This window comes from Crocodylus siamensis, chromosome 7 (genome assembly GCF_052110815.1).
Source record: "Crocodylus siamensis isolate JL-2025a chromosome 7, ASM5211081v1, whole genome shotgun sequence".
In the NCBI taxonomy this organism is placed as follows: Eukaryota; Metazoa; Chordata; order Crocodylia; family Crocodylidae; genus Crocodylus; species Crocodylus siamensis.
In genome coordinates this window covers 85,441,343-85,459,571 of record NC_143401.1, presented here as the reverse complement: position 1 = coordinate 85,459,571, position 18,229 = coordinate 85,441,343, and the positions used below count along the sequence as shown (strand labels likewise).

General features: G+C 46.1%; 2 protein-coding genes across 3 annotated transcripts; both read right to left on the bottom strand.

The window, feature by feature from the left end:
• Positions 1 to 218: 218 nt before the first annotated feature.
• On the bottom strand, positions 219 to 2,054 carry LOC149860074 (prolactin-releasing peptide receptor-like). 2 transcript variants are annotated; one of them, XM_090057455.1, is made up of 3 exons: positions 1,860 to 2,054; positions 1,537 to 1,601; positions 219 to 1,375 (listed from the first exon to the last, which is right to left on the bottom strand). In XM_090057455.1, the coding sequence occupies exon 3, from the start codon at positions 1,251 to 1,253 to the stop codon at positions 219 to 221; it is 1,035 nt and encodes a 344-aa protein (XP_089913581.1). In that variant the 5' UTR covers positions 1,254 to 1,375; positions 1,537 to 1,601; positions 1,860 to 2,054. The 2 variants fall into 2 exon arrangements, with proteins under 2 accessions (XP_089913581.1, XP_089913582.1); XM_090057456.1 differs by lacking the exon at positions 1,860 to 2,054 and having other exon boundaries at positions 1,537 to 1,671.
• Positions 2,055 to 16,348: 14,294 nt separating this feature from the next.
• Positions 16,349 to 17,407, bottom strand: PRLHR (prolactin releasing hormone receptor). The gene has a single exon (XM_090057822.1). The coding sequence runs from the start codon at positions 17,405 to 17,407 to the stop codon at positions 16,349 to 16,351; it is 1,059 nt and encodes a 352-aa protein (XP_089913948.1).
• Between the last annotated feature and the right edge of the window lie 822 nt (positions 17,408 to 18,229).

Below are 18,229 nucleotides of genomic sequence, written 5' to 3'. Positions count from 1 at the left end.
GCCTTGTCCCAGTAGCAGAGGGTTATTTTGGAAGATCTCTGCCACCATCTCCACAGTGGGGCTGGGGCCACAACAGTTCCGTGTGGAGGTAGGCTTGGGGTCCTGGATTATCACATTTGAGGCCTGAGGAAGGAACATAAAATTTGATCATGAATAATAGTAGAAGGTATTTATCTCTGGGAAGAGAAATGCATTGTAATCCACCCCCACCCCCACATTTACAGCACCACACTGGCCATAATACAGTTTGTGGCAGGTCCAATCTTCTTCTTCCGCCAAGCAAACATCTTCTTCAGTTCCCCTCTGAAGCTGTCATGCAGCCAGGCATAGAGAAAGGCATTGGTGCAGGCAGACATCATTGCAAACCAGTGGCACAGCAGTTGGATGAGGTTGAAATACTGCTTGTCTATCAAGTTAATATCAATGTCCTTTATCACGTTAAAGATGTGAAGGGGCAGCCAGCAGACTCCAAAGGCTGCCACCACCAAGACCAGCAAGCGGAAGGTCTTCTTTCTCCTAGCCCTGTCCAACTCAGCTTGGCCCTGGGTAACGTTGCCAGGGACCACCCGGTTTTTCAGTTTGACGGAGATTCTCAGATAGGACAAGGAGATGATGATCAAGGGCAACACATAAGTGATGATGAGAGTGCTGTAGGCATAAGCTAAGCGGTCCCTCTTCATGTGGAACCAAAACTCTTCACAGATGGAGAAGTCCAGTTCGGGGAACTCTGCATGGTAGGTATGGACCAAGGCTGGCGCAGCTAACATGCAACTCAGTAGCCAAATGGCAGCCAGAATATAAACACAGATTGGGATTGTGATCCTCCTCCGTAGAGGATACACCATGGCATAGTACCGATCAACAGCTATGACAGTCAGGGTAAAGACGGATACAAACACAGTGACAGGTTGCATCAGAAACACAAAGTAGCACATGAAGCGTCCATAGACCCACCCTCTGGGCTCAAAGGCATAGGCAAGAGTTAGAGGCACACATGTTGCACACATGAGCATGTCTGAAAAAGCCAGATTGCCTACCAGGAAGTTGGTGACATTGTGCATTTTTTTTGTCTTGCAGATGACATAGATGAGGAGATAATTTCCAATGATGCCAACAAACACCACCAGGGAGTAGCAAGGAATGATGAGTGGCTTGAAGGACTGCACAAACTGGAGCCCAGAGAATAAATTGCTGGCATTGCTATGAATGGCTGAGAGGAAGCTTTGGGAGGTTAAGTTGTCCGGATTCATCATTTTTCTGCCTTGTAGTTTGTCGTCAGTAGGGTGAACTGCACAGGTACTTACGCTCAATCAGCCTGGATAATGAGCGGGTTATCGACCCTCCAGAGATTGCCACATGGATAATAAACAGTCATCTGTAAAAGCAAAGGTGAGGTTATGAGCTTCTCAGAGCTGCTTGAATTGGGTTGCAAGAAAAATCAGATGCAAACAATTTCCATTAACATTTTATTTCTTTGCTACTCAACCTAGGCTTTCACAGCATGCAGCTTAAGAAAATATTTAACCCAGTACTTACTGTAGTGGGTTTTTAATGCCATCTGATTTTCCTGTGGATGCCTTAGATTTCTGTCTTCTGCGTATCTGTAAGAAAACATACGTACGTGTGTGTATGAGAGAGAGAGAGAGAGAGAACGTGTGTTTACAAGATAAGCAGACATCAGTGCTTTTAAACAGTCTTCACTACTTGCTCACAACAAATTTGTGTACAAGCCTTTATCCCCATTGGCCACCCTAGGCATTACGTTGCGAGTTCTTTGAGTATCCTTTGAAGAGTTCCTCCCCCTTCCCTCTTCCCCAGGACATCTGTAATTGCTGCCATGTGGCTATAAATCAACTTACATTTGTTGATATGCTCCTACACAGCATCTGATCCAAGATCCGTTTGCAGCCGTCCTGATGAGAACATCGGAAAAGCTGCCTGCGAGCCTACGGATACGATTTGACTTCTGAATACGGAATTTTACTAAAATGCTGAAGTAGTATAGATGTTGAGACCACTAGAGGGCCTCAGCTACTTGGCTGGCAAATAGAAGTTGTAAGCAGTTACAGCTAGCTATGGAGCGTGCATAACCGTTTTATAAGTTATTGAACTCATTAAAAAAAAACCCAACAGCCCCTGGTGACCATTCTTTACATATTTTAGACTAGGTGACAATGATGTCAAACCTTTTTAAATAAAGCGTAGAGCTATCTAGTGAAAAACGATAATTATACCCAGCTCTTATCAATTGTCTAATTGCCTGGTTTCAAGTATTCCTACTCTTCTGCAGTGGGATCTGAGTCACTAACATTTTCCTATACCAAAGAGTTTACATTCTACAAATTCAGCACTGCACTTAAGTTGCTTTACCTGGGTGAGGTTGAGAAGCCTAATAATACCAGATCACACCCTTGGGATGGGGTACATTTTAACAAACCTGACATGCATGGCATTAATCACCACCCTCATTTTACCTTCATGATCCTCAACTTTTTATCTGGTAAGAATCCTTCTAGGACCAGATCTCAACTGGTATACATCAGTATCACTTCACTGAAGCCCAGTTTGCTCCAGCTGGGATTTTAATTATTTTGAGCAGAGAGTATGGATGTTTTTTCTATGCACTCTGAAGATTTTGTCACAAAATTAATGGGCAAAATCTGTCTAAATCCCCTCGGGTTACTCTGAAAATGTAAACCCATACCTTTTCTTTGGTGCAGAGACTATGCCTCCCTTCTCAGTTTCCTGTTCTACTAGCCTGGTAGAAATAGTGGCCTAAACTAATAAGCGTAGGTTTGATTTGAACTGAAGAAGTCCTGCTTTTAAAAGGACAAAAGTTAATCTGGAATAGCCTTTGGCCATATCTTAGTGATTCTGCAACAGCAAAAATACAGTGGAATTTAAAGCAATGCTGCTCCTACTACATTTGCCCTTAGAACTGTGTAGAAGCTGACATCCAGTTGCGCTCATCAAGAGGACTGCTGTCCTTAGAGGCACAATTTCTTCCCTGCTCCCCCCTCTTACCAGCCCATTGCTTCATTAGAGTAATAATCTGCTACTAACTGGAAGTGCCTACATGTGCTATTAATGCACAGCAATAAACTCTGGTGCATATTGTGCCAGAGTTTATTGTTTTTGGGCACTAAATTTAAACATGCACCCAGGACCACAGCACATTCAGCCAGGTTGGAGCAGCCCTCACTGACTGGAGGCCAGGGGGTCAGTCTGCCAGCCCAGGGCTGCTCTAATCTGGCTCAACATGTTGTAGAGGGGCTGGCTGAGACATGAGGGCACTCTAGTGCAGGGCTAGCTGGCAGGCAGCCCCCACAATGAATCCCCCTTGTGCCCCAGCCAACTCCAGTGTCTACACATGCATTGCTGTGCAGTAAAATACTCTTCTGTAGGTTAGTACTTGAATTTACAGTTTATTAATTTACTCGGGCCTAATAGGGCCACGCGTATAGACATTGAGATGTTTTCTGTGGAGTTAATTAGGCAGCTCCAAAGTAAATATCTCATGTAGATGGGCCCACCTTTAAGCAGCAGCTGGACCCCACTATGCCAGTGCTGCTGCCCATCCCTGATTCTTTGGCCAGGGTGTGGCTCTGTCGAAGCATAGTGCCTTTTTATCCCTTAGACACAGATGTATATGTTCCACTTACTCCAGGAAGAGGTGGGAGCTTAATCAAAAGACTGTTGAAGTCAAGCTTTCCATTAATTTCCATATATTTTGGAATAGGGCCTACCAGCCCAAACGCACAACAGGCAATATAAGTACAGGTACATTTTCCCTCCAGAAAGCAAGAACCACTACAACACTGACATGCCAAAAAAAGATTTCAGGGACATACTTGGAAGCCACATTTTTAATCCAATCATGTAGCCAAGTTGTTACATTAGCGGCTAAGTAAATCCATACCCCTATTCAATGGGTTTCCAGCTGAGAAACAGATTATACTTTGTTACAGGAGAAAGAAAAATCAATATCCTGAACAGAATAGCAAGAGAACTGCATTCAGGGACATCTTAATGCTCATGTCATATGCCGTAACTTAAAAGGCCCCTGCACTTCTAGCGAGGTACTGCAATTCCCGTGCTTGTCCTCTTACTGCCCCCAGGGGTATCTTATTCTTCTCTGAATACTGTAATGACCATGTCCCTAATTTAAAGGTCTCTATCATGTTTCTTTTAGTAAAAACTCATGCTCTTCCAATGCAGCTGTGTTCCAGGGCCAAGTTCTAGCACAGGGGCATCCGATTTCTCAGGGATCAGGGGCCGCATCCTGAGCGGAGCACCCCAGGGCCACAAGACTGCAAGCCAAGGGCCCCGGGCTCCCTACACCATTTCACCAGGCACACAAGCAGCTCACCCCTCACTGCTCCACCATGCACACGGACCACTCCCTTCCCCACTCTACCATGAGTGCAGGCAGCTCTGGCCCCTGCCACGCTGCTGCATGCAGTGGCAGCCTCCTCAGCTCACTAGCTGCAGGCTCCCCTGCTGCACCATGGCTGTACCCCCTGGGGCAGGCATAGAAAGTAGAAGCCTGAAGGAAAGCCCAGAGACCTCGGCTGCTGCTGCAGCAGCCAGAGGAATACGAAGAGGAGCAGCAGCCAAGCGAGAGCCTGACAACTGCAGATTAACCCCTTGCAGGCCACATGTAGCCCACAGACTGCCAAGTAGACAGGCCTGTTCTAGGAAATACTCTGACAAAGACTGCAAAATGGCTCAAACACATTGTTATTTTATCTAAAAGAAACTCAGTGTGATCTTCCTATTTTACAGATTTATCTGCTAATGAAGCTTTGAACTTTTTGGATGGAATGCCAAAAGTCCTTCCTGAGCTTTGACTACATCTATGTTACAAGCAATTTCTTCTTCTTATTGGTGTAAAAGGTCACAGAAGCAGCACTTCTGACATATTAAAACAATTTCAGGATGTAACATACACTTCCCCACACCTCCAGAAGTCAATTTTCTACCATCATTAGTGGGGCTGGCATTTCACTTTAATTTCTGACAATTATTTCCAACAACAGGAAAGCAGGCTCAGTGTCTGCTGATTCTAGTAGCACCTCTTGCAAAGTTAAGCAGTATCTCTTGAGCTAGTTAGCCATCCTTCTACTGTGCATGCTCCATTGAAACCATCAGTAAGCTCCTTTCATTAAGTTTTCAGGGTCTCCTGTCGTCTTTTTTTTTGTGTGGTATGTGCTAGATACATCTTCCTCCAAGGAGTGTGAAAAGCTTTTAGCAGCATCCCACTCTTACACTTTTCATACAAGAATTATTTAGAAGTGTTCTGTATCTACTTCTCTTCACCAAGGATGTTCTTTAAAGTAAAAGTCATACAGTTCTTGTACACTCCAGAAGAAAAGAAAAACTCTTGTAACTGCTAAAGGAAGCAGAGACAAAGAGGATAGGGGAAAACATAAGAAAGATGAAGAGTTCATTTACCTCGGAGTCAATTCTCAAGAATAAAAGAAGAGGGCATGGAGATGATTTATAACTGCACTATTTGCGGTAAATGACTTTGACCAATTCAGATAATGAATGCTCAGCATCTTAAGTCATAGGTAGACATGCAGTTACATAACAGTTACCCAATTTTCAAGTGCTAAGTCCTTGTTTCTCCTTTTGATTGCAGTGAAAGTTGCAGTAGTACAGCACTTCTAAAAATCTGAACATCTAAAATAAGTGTCTTGGATCAGATGATGAAGAGCTGATTCCATTCAAATTAGATGGAAGGATTAAAAGGGGGCCTGCCACTAAAGTTATCAGTTTCAAAATGAACTCCGTTAGTGAAGTTGACTCAAATGGGCTCAAGTATATGGGTGCATAGGAGGACTGGAATTTCTTTAAGTCAAAGGTACAAAAATAATTTGAAGCTTGTATTTCCAGGAGTGAGGCAAAACTTGCAGGAAGGACCTCACAACCTTAGTTGATTAATAACCACCTCAATAAAGGATGTTAGGAACAAGCGGAGAGGTTACAAAGAACAGATAAACAAAGACAGCTGTATCAGAGAAGTCAAGAAGGTAGAGATAAAATGAGAATTGCCAAAAGGCAAGCTGAGTTAGACTCTGCAACGAATAATAAAACAAATAGCAAAAGGTTCTTCAGTCACATAAGATAAGCTGCGAGCAAAGAAAAGGCAAATCTCCAATGCAGTGAAGATGGGGAAGAGATTAAGGATGAGCAAAATATGGCCCAAAAATAATGTCACCTCAGTTTTCTATTTGATGATGATACCATATGAGGAGACAAAGGTAGGATCATCTATTGGGAATGAGGGGACAGTAATGGAGTAGCACACCTGAGGTGGAAGTGAACTAGTGCAAGAGCTGAATAAAAGGGTGATATGATAACGAATAGTATTGAGAGGATCTATTGGACTGAAAGGAGGCTGCCAGTTGATTTTATCAAGAATCTATCTGGGGACCAATCATGTTTCATACTTTTCTTTCTGCCTTTAACTCACTCATAAAAGTGTGCACTCATCATGTTTGCTAATGACACAGACCTGGGAGATATTATAAGTACAGAAGAGGAACATGCAGGAAGCATTGAACGATCCTGAGGACCAGGGTAATGACAATGAGCTAAAATGTAACAGTATAAAGTGTGAGGTCCATGTTTCAGAGACTAAGAACAAGAAATTTTGCTGCTAATCAACTAGAAATAAATGAACTGGAGAAAGACCTCATTTTATTAGTCTTTCATGGGATGCCATCAGATACCAACATAATGCAATTGCTTTCTGAGCAGCAATGCAGTGCTGCCCTGCTAGGGTGAAAAGGCAACAGTGGTAGAAGTCACAAGCCATGCATTGGCCACAGCGCTGTAAGTGGCTAAAACTTTTTGTGGCAGACTGGCCTAATGATGCACATGCAGTCATGCACAGTCATCACATCACATCACTGGACCTCCTTCTATGGCTAGGTCCTCAGACTGAGAAGATTAGATCAATTGGCTTGATCCGCTTTGGTGGGTCATCCCCAAATCCAATGGCTGACAGTAAGAATGAGTGCCACTGTCCAAAGCCCTGGTGAGACTTCACTGGGAATGCCTTGCACAATCCTGGTCGCACACGTTCAAGAAAGATGCATTTACATTGGAACAGGTGCAGAGAAGGGCTGGTAGGATGATCAGCAAAATGAAGACCCTATCATGGAAGAAGAAACAAAAAAGTATTGGCTAGTTCAGAAAGGTTGAGAGGGGATATGACAGGTCTCCTGGTCTCAGCATATGCATTAGGGGATTAAACACAGGAGAGGGGAAAGAACTGCTCAAGTTAAAGAACATGTTGGAACAAGAAAATGGATATGGATTGTCCATACGTAAGTTTAGACCAGAAACGAGAAGAAGGCTCCAGCCTTCAGAGCAGTGAGGTTCTGGGGTTGCTTTCCAATAGAAGTGGTAGGGGCCAAAACTCTAATTAATTACTGTTAAGCGGGTACTTGGAATTGCACATTGTTGTTGCCTGTTGCGAGCAGGAAACTGGATTCAGTGATCTAAGAAGTTCCTGCCAGTCCTGCATGACTATGGATTTAAGCACCTCGCTTGCATATGTAAAGTGATGTAAAGTGTCACCTTTAACTGCTCTTCCTTGGTATTGCTAAGGCATTATATGTGCACAGACCTATGGACATATGTGAGAAGGGAGTCACATGGACAGGGGTGGAGTCAGGACCGCCATTCCACAGTGTACCTCACCAGCTGACAGCTCCAGTTCCCCATTACCCCATGCACCTGGGTCCCCAGCTGCGCTGGAGGCATGACTGAAGCCCTGGGCTGGTGGGGGTTACCCAGTGGGACCAAGCAGGGAGCAGCTGAGGAAAGGGGGACCCACCCACCACTGCCAGTGTCCTTGGCTGACTAGGGACAGGGACCACTCCTGCCTTGCTCCGCCAGACACTATGGGCAATGGCCGTAGAGGGTGCTGGGCTTGATGGCAGCAGGTGGATCCCTTCTCCCTCCCATTCCACTGTATTTTCCATACTGGCCCAGGGGCTCAAGGCTGCAGGAAGCAGCTGGCTGGGCCAGGGAAGGTGTTGTTAGTGAGTGGTCCCCCCTTCCAGCGCCTGCTCCCAGCCAGCAGGAGACACCTGGGGAGACTGATCAGGGAGCAGAAGCATCTGGAAGGGGAACCCACCCACCACTGTCCTGGACTGAGCCTGGCACCCCACATGCTGCTCACAGCCTGGCTAGAGTGGGGCAGGAGTAGCTCTGGGGCTGCCCCTGCCCCTGGGAACAGCTGGGGACACAGGTGGCAGTGTCCACATCTGCCCCTCTTTTTGTGGCCAGAGGTGAACCCTAGGCAGACCCTACTGGAGAAGGGGGCTGGGGAAGAGGAGGGAGGTGCTTGCACAGGAAGGGAGGGGGTGCCAGGAGCTACAGGGGGAGTAGGTTTTACCTACTTCAGGGAATCAAAAAAAGTCCTGGCAGCTGCTGCTTTGGCATCTTGCAAGGTTTATGTTCCAGATCTTGATGCTTGCTCAGAGCAGTAAGGCAAGATCCTGGAGCAAGGAGCAAAAAAACTCCAGGCTGCTGATCCACTTAGTGAAGCTATTTGTGCCTGCTGCAAGCAGTAGCCTAGGTGTGACATTTCTGCCAAGGGAGGAATTAGAGAAATCATGTCCCCACCTTGCTTGCCCTCTCCTGTCCATTGCCATAGGGGAGGGTGGGTTTGCATTTCCCCATGCATTCCCCCTCACCTCTTCTTTAAGAATGCACTGATTCAGCTGCACAGGAGATCCTAATAATTGCAGGAGCAAAGACAAGCTTTGGCCCTTGGAGAAGATTTTTTTTTTTATAGCCCCAGCTGATAATATTCAAAAGTGAATTCCTACCAAAGCACTGACTATGATCTGCTAAGAATTAGGAAGGAGGGAAGAAATCAGGACCAAAATGAAACCTCTACTGCCTCTAGAACAGAGAGCATATTTGTTAACTTAGAGTTCACACCGGGACCAAGGCCAGGAATGCTACTGTAGAAAAAGAAAGTTGCTGCCTTGAAGCACTTGTAATCACACAGATGAGGTACAGGAAGACAGAGCAGCTCAGAGGTTAAATGATTTACCCACGGTCACAAAGCTCTGTACTCCTAGTCCATTTTTCCAGCCACCAAGGTCCCATTTCTTTTGGGGCCAAAGTTCTAAAATAATGGATATAGGGTTTGGTTTCTTCTCCCTGATTTTTCACTAGAACCTGGACATGAGATGTTAAAACATAGGTTGAAAGCAGTTTACACAGTATTTCCAGTTAATTCCAGGATGAGTGATAACGAGGAATGAGAACACCAGAGCAACCCCTTAAAGGGCAAAGCATGGAAGAAGGCTTTCCAGGGAGCAACCAGATTATATAGGAGAAAGACAGAGTTTGTTTGTGGTTTTGTTTTGGTTTTGGTTTTGGGGGGTTTTTTTGGGGGGGAGTGGAAGGAGGGGGGTTAATTTTCCATGTTCCAAACCAAATCAATTCCAAATCTATGAGTCAGTCCAGGACCATAAGTGGCCTTACTACGAGCAAACAACCTCTGCCCCCCAGCTGGGCCTTCAGATGTTTCCAAATGCTTTGGCAGGCATGCTATGTGCAGGCCCAAGCCTGGAGGGTTGGGTGTCAGATGCCCTCAAGTTTTGCTTTGCTCTCAGCCGTACGGATACAGAAGCAAGCTAGGGAGGAGTCACCCCTTTCCATACAGTGGGCATAAAGCCAAGATCTTCCCTCTCCAGCAGTTAAGTGGGATTACCTTTGGGGGTACTACCCCCATGCCAGGAGAGCAGTTGTCCCCAGGTGCAACTAGGAAAACCACCTCGGTGGTCACAGTGTTTCCCCTGCTGGGTCAGCATAGGAACTATGCTTGATCTGAGCCAAAAGGGGAAAGACAGCTGGTCTCACCCACACCGCACCATCCCTAAAAGTGGCATACCCATCACATTAGCCAGGGGATCTAAAAGCTGCTAAAGACCTGAGGCCTGTCATAGATTCATAGATGCTAGGGTTGGAAGGGACCTCAATAGATCATCGAGTCCGACCCCCTGCATAAGCAGGAAAGAGTGCTGGGCCTACATTACCCCAGCTAGATACACATCCAACCTTCTCTTGAATACCCCCAGGGAAGGGGAGAGCACCACCTCCCTTGGGAGCCCGTTCCAGACCTTGGCCACTCGAACTGTGAAGAAGTTCCTCCTAATATCCAATCTAAATCTGCTCTCCTCTAGCTTGTGGCCATTATTTCTTGTAACCCCCAGGGGCGCCTTGGTGAATAAATACTCACCAATTCCCTTCTGTGCCCCCCTGACGAACTTATAGGCAGCCACCAGGTCGCCTCTCAACCTTCTCTTGCGGAGGCTGAAAAGGTCCAGTTTCTCTAATCTCTCCTCGTAGGGCTTGGCCTGCAGGCCCTTAACCATACGAGTGGCCCTTCTCTGGACCCTCTCCAGGTTATCCGCATCCTTCTTGAAGTGCGGCGCCCAGAATTGCACGCAGTACTCCAGCTGCGGTCTGACCAGCGCCCGATAGAGGGGAAGTATCACCTCCTTGGACCTATTTGTCATGCATCTGCTGATGCACGATAAAGTGCCATTGGCTTTTCTGATGGTTTCGTCACACTGCCGACTCATGTTCATCTTGGAGTCCACTAGGACTCCAAGATCCCTTTCCACTTCCGTGCCACCCAGCAGGTCATTTCCTAGGCTGTAGGTGTGCTGGACATTTTTCCTCCCTAGATGCAGCACTTTGCATTTCTCCTTGTTGAACTGCATTCTGTTGTTTTCTGCCCACTTGTCTAACCTGTCCAGGTCTGCTTGCAGCTGTTCCCTGCCCTCCGGCGTGTCCACTTCGCCCCATAGCTTAGTGTCATCTGCAAACTTGGACAGAGTACATTTCACCCCCTCGTCCAAGTCGCTGATGAAGACATTAAAGAGTATCGGTCCAAGCACCGAGCCCTGCGGGACCCCACTGCCCACACTCTTCCAGGTCGAAACCGACCCATCCACCACAACTCTCTGGGTGCGACCCTCCAGCCAATTCTCCACCCACCGGACTGTGCAGTAATCCAAGTCACAGCCCCTTAACTTGTTCACCAGTATGGGGTGGGATACCGTGTCAAAGGCCTTCCTGAAGTCCAAGTATACGACATCCACCCCTCCTCCTGCGTCGAGGCGTTTTGTGACCTGGTCATAAAAAGAGACTAGATTGGTCAGGCACGATCTACCTGCCACGAACCCGTGCTGGTTTCCCCTCAGCATAATTTGTCCTGCCGGGCTCTCACAAATGTGAGCCTTGATGATTTTCTCAAAGATTTTGCCAAGGATGGAGGTGAGACTGACTGGCCTATAATTACCCGGGTCCTCCTTCCTCCCCTTCTTGAAAATGGGAACCACATTGGCCCTTTTCCAGTCCTCCGGGACTTGACCCGAGCGCCACGAGCATTCAAATATTCCCGCCAGTGGCTCTGCAATGATGTCAGCCAGTGCCTTCAGTACCCTCGGATGGAGCTCATCCGGGCCTGCCGACTTAAAGGCATCCAGTTCCTCCAAGTGACCCTGCACCACCTCAGGGTCCACGCATGGAAGTCTGGTGCCTTGCTGCTGCCTCCCTACACTCCCAGTGAGAGACTTGTCATGCCTCTCGCTTAGGAACACTGAGGCGAAGAACTCGTTGAGGAGTTCAGCCTTGTCCCCTCTGTCCGTCACCAATTGTTTCTGCCCATTTAGCAGGGGTCCTATTCCTCCCTGGGCCTTCCTTTTACTCCCTATATATCTAAAAAACAATTTCTTATTGTCTTTTACTTGGGTTGCCATCCTCAGCTCCATGGTAGCTTTGGCCTGTCTAACTGCCTCCCTACAAGCACGAGCAGAAGAGTTATATTCCTCTTTGGTGATCTCTCCCTGTTTCCACTTTTTATGTGCTCCCCTTTTGGCCCTTAGTCTGCCCTGGATTTCTCTGGTCAGCCAGGGAAGCCTCCTGGCCCCTTTCCCTCTTTTCCCTCGCACGGGGATCGTCTCGCTTTGTGCTCGAAGGATAGCTTCCTTAAGGCACAGCCACCCTTCTTGGGCTCCCATCATTTCAAAACTACTACTCTGCAGTGCATCCTTCACTAATCGCCTGAGTTCGCTGAAATCAGCTTTCCTAAAGTCCAGCACGTTCACCCTACTGGTTACCTTACCCACTCGACGCCTTATGTTGAATTGTACTTTTACAGGGAGAAGCGAAGTCCTAAATTGATCAAAATGTTGCCAGTGTGAAAGAAACATCTCCTTTTTTCAAAGACAGCACATAATTCACCAGGCTTTTCTCTCTGAAATCCTGGCTTTCCTTCTGCTACTGATCATACTATGATCTGATCTAAATGAGGAATCACCAGAATCTCAGGATGCCTCTGTGTCCCCTGCCTCGAGTACCTGGGGATAATTCATGCTGTAGCAAACACTACTTCCATTATGCTGTGCACAGAGGAAAGACATTTTACTTTGCATTGTATTTCTATTCACAACACTTTGTGAATAATTCAGTTCACAACAGATGTCCTCTGCCTACGGGGGTCTAGTCTCAAATGATCATTTGCAGTCTTCAGCTGGTCATTAGAGTAGCCCAGCATTCCTAGATACATTTGTATGATTGATGTTAGCAAGGGCAAGCTTAAGATTTCTCTAATGCTTCACATAATTTGAATAAAACTTCAGTTGAGTATTCACCAGTGTACATTCTTAACTGATAACGCAACACCTGCAGCAAAACAGAAACTGGTTTTAAATGTATGGCTCTTAAATTAGGATCAGCAATTTTCTTGATTCCCTATTTTTTCAAGTACTGGTTTATTAACCCTTGAGGAACGAATCTTTCACAAATGGTCCAGTTCTCTGGTCTCCTGTGCCACTACAGCATTTATACAACATAAGTCCCTACTCCCCATGCGCTCCTCACAGACAGCACAGTTAAAAGGTGATGATTGTTTTTTTCAAACAACGACTCATCACATACTATCCCATCCCCAGGAAAACAACCAAGACAAAAGAGATGCACAAAACTGGAGTTATTTTTTATTTTAAGAAACATGAAAATCATGAAGCCCATGACCAGTAACACTGCAACACGTCCAGCCTTGTTGATTTCCAAAGCGGCTCAGTTTCTTCACTGAATTAACAATTAGCAGCAAATGAACAATTTAAATTACAAGTTACAATTCCACAAAGATGTTTAGATACCTGTGGCACTAATTCATACCTAAATAAACATAAAACTTGTTAGAGGTGAGTGAGGAGATGCTATTTTGTTGCTGTTTGATAGAATTAAGAGTGTAGGCAAAAGTTCACAGGAAATTAGAAACTGGCTATGAAATCTTTCAATGCCTAGTCCAATGATACCTATCTAACTAGAGCAGCGGTCTGAACTTATACAAGCAAAGAACAATCAGTACCATGTAAACTGCTGGTGTTACTCTAGTGGTGGGGGTTACAATCTCCTCCCTTCCCCCTGAAAAGCCCCCCACTTGAACCTCCAGGGGCTGTTTCAGCACAAAGTCAAGAATTGCAATGGACACAGAGGCTGAACTAACAGCTCTTTATCCATCAGTCTTGAAGGTAACTATAAAACTAAAGCCATTTTCAATAGGGAAGAAAGAAACAAGTGAGTTAAAGGGAACAGAAACTACCATACAGCAGCTGATCCATGGTAACGGTCTGTGTGTCTGAGATAAGTGAAAACTAAATTATAGTTACTTAGCCTCGTTTCACTGAGTACTAAGTTACCACCGTTCAGCTTTTACTTGTGATACGAGAAGAGCCGGCACACAGCTGCTGTCTTTACTTTCATACCACACTCACTTTTTCCCCAAAAATTAGCCTGCCAAAACTGTGGTTTTGCCTTAAGCAAGGAAGCTCATTTTCTGCCCAGAAGAGAAGCATGGAGATGCTGTAAGATGGCTGCTGCTTCTTTTCCTTCTCCTTCTTCCAGCAACTGCATGGAAAGAGGGGCTGAGTCCAGCAGGGCAGATCTGGCCATTGCAGTGGTGCGATCATGCCCCATTTTGATTCTTGCTGCACCCAAAATTTAAAACCAACTGCCCAGCAGCAGTGGTGGCATTTCTACTTAGGCAGCTGTGATGGAATTAGTTGACTTCATGGCAACTGGATTCCTTCTAGTTGCTTTTCACTGCACGCTTGTTAATGACCCTCTCTCTTTTTTAATGGTCTTCATGTTCCACTAATTGAGCTATCCTTTCCTTAACAATGTTGCTGTCTGCTAGCTACTCCTGGTGTCTTGCATCCTATTTCAGTGCCCTGAATAGTATTTTTAGTTCTTCTAAAAATCTTAGATCCACCCATGAAGTCTAGTCTTCAGCAGCAGCTAGAGCTTCCGTTTTTGGCTGAGCAGCCAAGAGTTGCTGATAAAACAGTTGTGAAGGGGTTAAAACAGTAGTTTTTGCCTGAGCAGGAAATGGAGGGAGCAACTGAAGATTAGGCTTTGACCCTGCTGTAGGCAACCATACATCTAGAACCATCTTTTCTTTTCTTCTCTTGCTACCTTCCCAAAAACAATGTATGTGTTGTATTTGGGGGCATGTGACATGCAAGAAAAGATAGTGGCTGTGAAAAGAAGATAGGATGTGGTAGGCCCGCATCCTTTTTAACTCACTGCAAATGTTTTGTTGGTCCATTCCCTTAGAAGTGATAGTGACTTGTTCAAGGTCACAGAACACGTACTTGCCAAAGCTGCAAGTAGAACCCAGGTGCCCTAAATAGAGTTCCCTATCTAGTAAAGGATCTTTCTGAAAAATAAAACACATCAGTCTTTAGCATCTTTTTCTAAACACTAAATTCCACCAAAAATGCATTGCAAATTGTTTAAATAAATTGTTATAAAAATAAGAAACTCAAGAATGGTGTGGCTGCAGCACTGTTTCTGCCTATATCTAACCAGAAGTGGTGCTGGACCTCACGACTGTGAAAAATAAAGAACTTGATAAACATGTGATTCATGCTTTCCACTGTTTTTTTGCATCTTCCAAGCCCTTGCACATTCATTCATTCACAATTTCCTCATGCTGCCTTTTTTTCTAGGTGATTATAGCCAACACCATAGATGATCTGACGCTAAGGTGAAAAACGACCTGATAAAAATCTAGACGATTGGGGAGCGAAACCTCTGTTGATATGGGTGGTTGTAAGATGCAATGTAATTTCAGCAGCTGGTCAAGAGGAAAAGCTGCTTTAGTGAGAAGCTTTATATTTATGTCTGTACACTTCTTGGGAGAATGAGCTAACCCCAGATAAAAGCATTTCTCTCTGCTTTTTTCCATGTCCTCATTTTAATGGCTCTTGTATTCATACTTTTCATCTTGTACATGCCATTTGTCACTCCCTACTCCACTGTTCCTGGTTGGGTATCTAATATATAGAATGAAGTATGTGTCCCATCTATATGTATCTGGGTCACACTGTACATCTATCTGCAGAAATAGTCTGTAAAAAGTTTTATATAGGGTGGCTTGTCCCTCCCCCACTGCCATAGCAAGGGAATTCCATTGAAGACAACGTTTGGTACAAAAGTGAATAGCAGTGCAGTGTTCCCTTTCTTCCTTGGCCTTTTCTTTTTTACTTTCTGACACATAGCAAGGCTTTCCTAAGCTTCTGAGCTGTGATAGCCACAATGGTACAATTTTTTTAAAAGGACACACCAGGAACACAAAATATAATCCTGAATATTGTGAAGGAATCTAGCTCCACAAAACAGGGAAAATACTGACCACTAGCATCTCTTGTTTATTTTTTCTTTCCCATTTGGAAATCTATATCAACATGCCTCATTACTCTTAGTATATGCTAAGTTCCAAGACGTGCCGAGCATCTGCAATAGAAGTTGCATTAACACAGCAAGTACCAGAGTTGTGCAGGCTGTGTTCTTATGCACGGAATCATCTTTCAGGGGATGTTTTTTCCTAACATGGAGCAGAGATGTCCCTTGCCTCCTTTCAAGTGAAATACTCCCTGCTAATTTTCAATGGAAATCTCTATGCATGTTTATAATGTGTTTTTATGGAGCTAAACTGAACATGGACTCATGCCTCCCATACGCACTGTCCCAGACTCCCCTATTCCAGACCAGTGCTTGCAGAGAAACAGCCTATGGAGTACACAATTCAGGTACTCTCCATGCAGAGACCCATGGCCTCTCAATGGAAGTGGTCACCATAGCTTTCAGAGTAGAGGCAGGCAGGGTGTGCTTTGTCCAGGGTTGGATGCACTTGGTTCTTATGTCTCACTGTTTTCATTTGTAGCTTAAGAAACCGAATGCCCTTCAGTAGCTCACTGAAGCCCCAAGACCCCATAAGAAGGTTCAGGGCAGCTGGTCAGATAACAACACTGACAGTCACACTTTGTCCATAGGGAGCTACCTTCCTATGCCAAACAAGTAACGTCTTTAGCTCCTCCCTGAAGCTATCATGCAGCCAAGCATAGATGAAGGGGTTGTAGCACGCAGAGCTCATGGCAAACCAGTGGCACAGCAGCTGGACAAGGCTGAAATAATAGGCATTGATGGCATTGATGTTGATGTCCCGGATGAGGTTGAATGTATGCAATGGCAGCCAACACACCCCAAAGACCACCACCACCATGACCAGTAGGCAGAAGGTCCTCCTGCGCCTGGCTCTGTCCCAGTCAGCCTGGCTCTGGGTGACAGTGCCTGGCATGACCCTGTTCTTAAGCTTAAGGGAGATCTTGGTGTAGGAAACCAGGATTGCCAGCAAGGGGCAGAGGTAAGTGATGAGCAGCAGGCAGAGGGCATAAGTCTGCCGCTGGCTCTCCTGCTCCCCCCAGAACTCCTCACACAAGGTGATCCCCTGCTGGCTCAGCTCCACGTAGTAGGTGTGGGCCATGGCTGGGAGTGCCAAGCAGCCAGAGAGTGTCCAGATGAAGAGCACTATGTAGGCAGTAAGCTGTGGTGAGATGCGGCGCCTTAGCGGGTGGACAATGACAATGTACCGGTCCATGGCGATGGTGGCCAGAGTGAAGACAGAGACATAGACAGTGACAGGCTGCATGAAGTAGACAAAGTAGCACATGGTGCTGCCAAAGATCCAGCCATGGGGCTCAAAGACATAGGCCAAGGTGAGTGGAATGCAGGTGGTGCACATGGCCACGTCAGACAGAGCCAGGTTCCCAATGAGGAAGTTGGTGACATTGTGCATCTTCTTCACCCGCACAATGACATGGACCAGCAAGCAGTTCCCCAGCATGCCCACCACCACCACAACTGTATACAGCAAGATGATCAGCGCCTTCAGCTTCTGCACCAGCTCCAAACCCTGGAAAGTCACCAAGGTCCCATTGGAGGTAGAGGTGAGTGCAGGCTGGGTCCAGTTGGTGGATATGGAGCCAGAGCCCCAGTCTTCTAAGAAATCAGTCATCTCTCCCTAAAGGGCATAGAAAGTTGGAAATTAGTGGCACCTCTGCCTGGAGGGGAACATGGGGAATTGAACCCTCCCCTCAGGAGCTGAACAAGATTTCCCACTGAAAGTCATTGAGGAAGACTACTATGGTATTCCCCAGGCTTCTGGGCTTTGCTTGTTGCCCCCATTTCCCCTTTCTACTCCATGTGTTAGGGTGTTTTTAAGCCTCCCTCAGAGGCATTGAGGATTGGCTACAGCCAAGGTGGAAGACTTTGACTGTGCTGTACCAATGCTCCTGCTGGGACCAAAGCAGGAGATTCCTACCTAAAGGGTCTCGCCCCTCAGCTCAGGGTCAGACTTATGCCATATTTGAGGTCAGGAAGAAATTTTACCCCACAGTCAGATTGGTACCAAGGGGGAGATGGGGTGTTGCCTTCCTCTGCAGCAGGGAAGTGGGATCTCTTGCGCACATATTAACTACACTTCCTAGAAGCAGGACATTGGCTTCTGTGGTTCCCTGGATTTACCTGCAGCAGATATGGCTAAGTCTGTGCTGTGTCAGGGTCGAGGGTGGTCTGATGTCGAGTTTAGATTATGGATTGTATGGGCTGCTTGGATAAGGATGATCCTGCCTCAGGTGTGGGTGCTGGACTAGAGTCACTAGGTGACCTCTGCAGTTCCCTCCTCTTGGATTCTCAGACAATTGGGGCCACCAAATTGACTACCTCTTTTGCCCCATGCACATGCAAGGAAACAGAGGGACCAAGAAAGCAACATCAGCCCAGCCGGACTGCTAAAACCAGTGCTCCTTGCTCACAGACACCAGTCACTTTGAGTCCT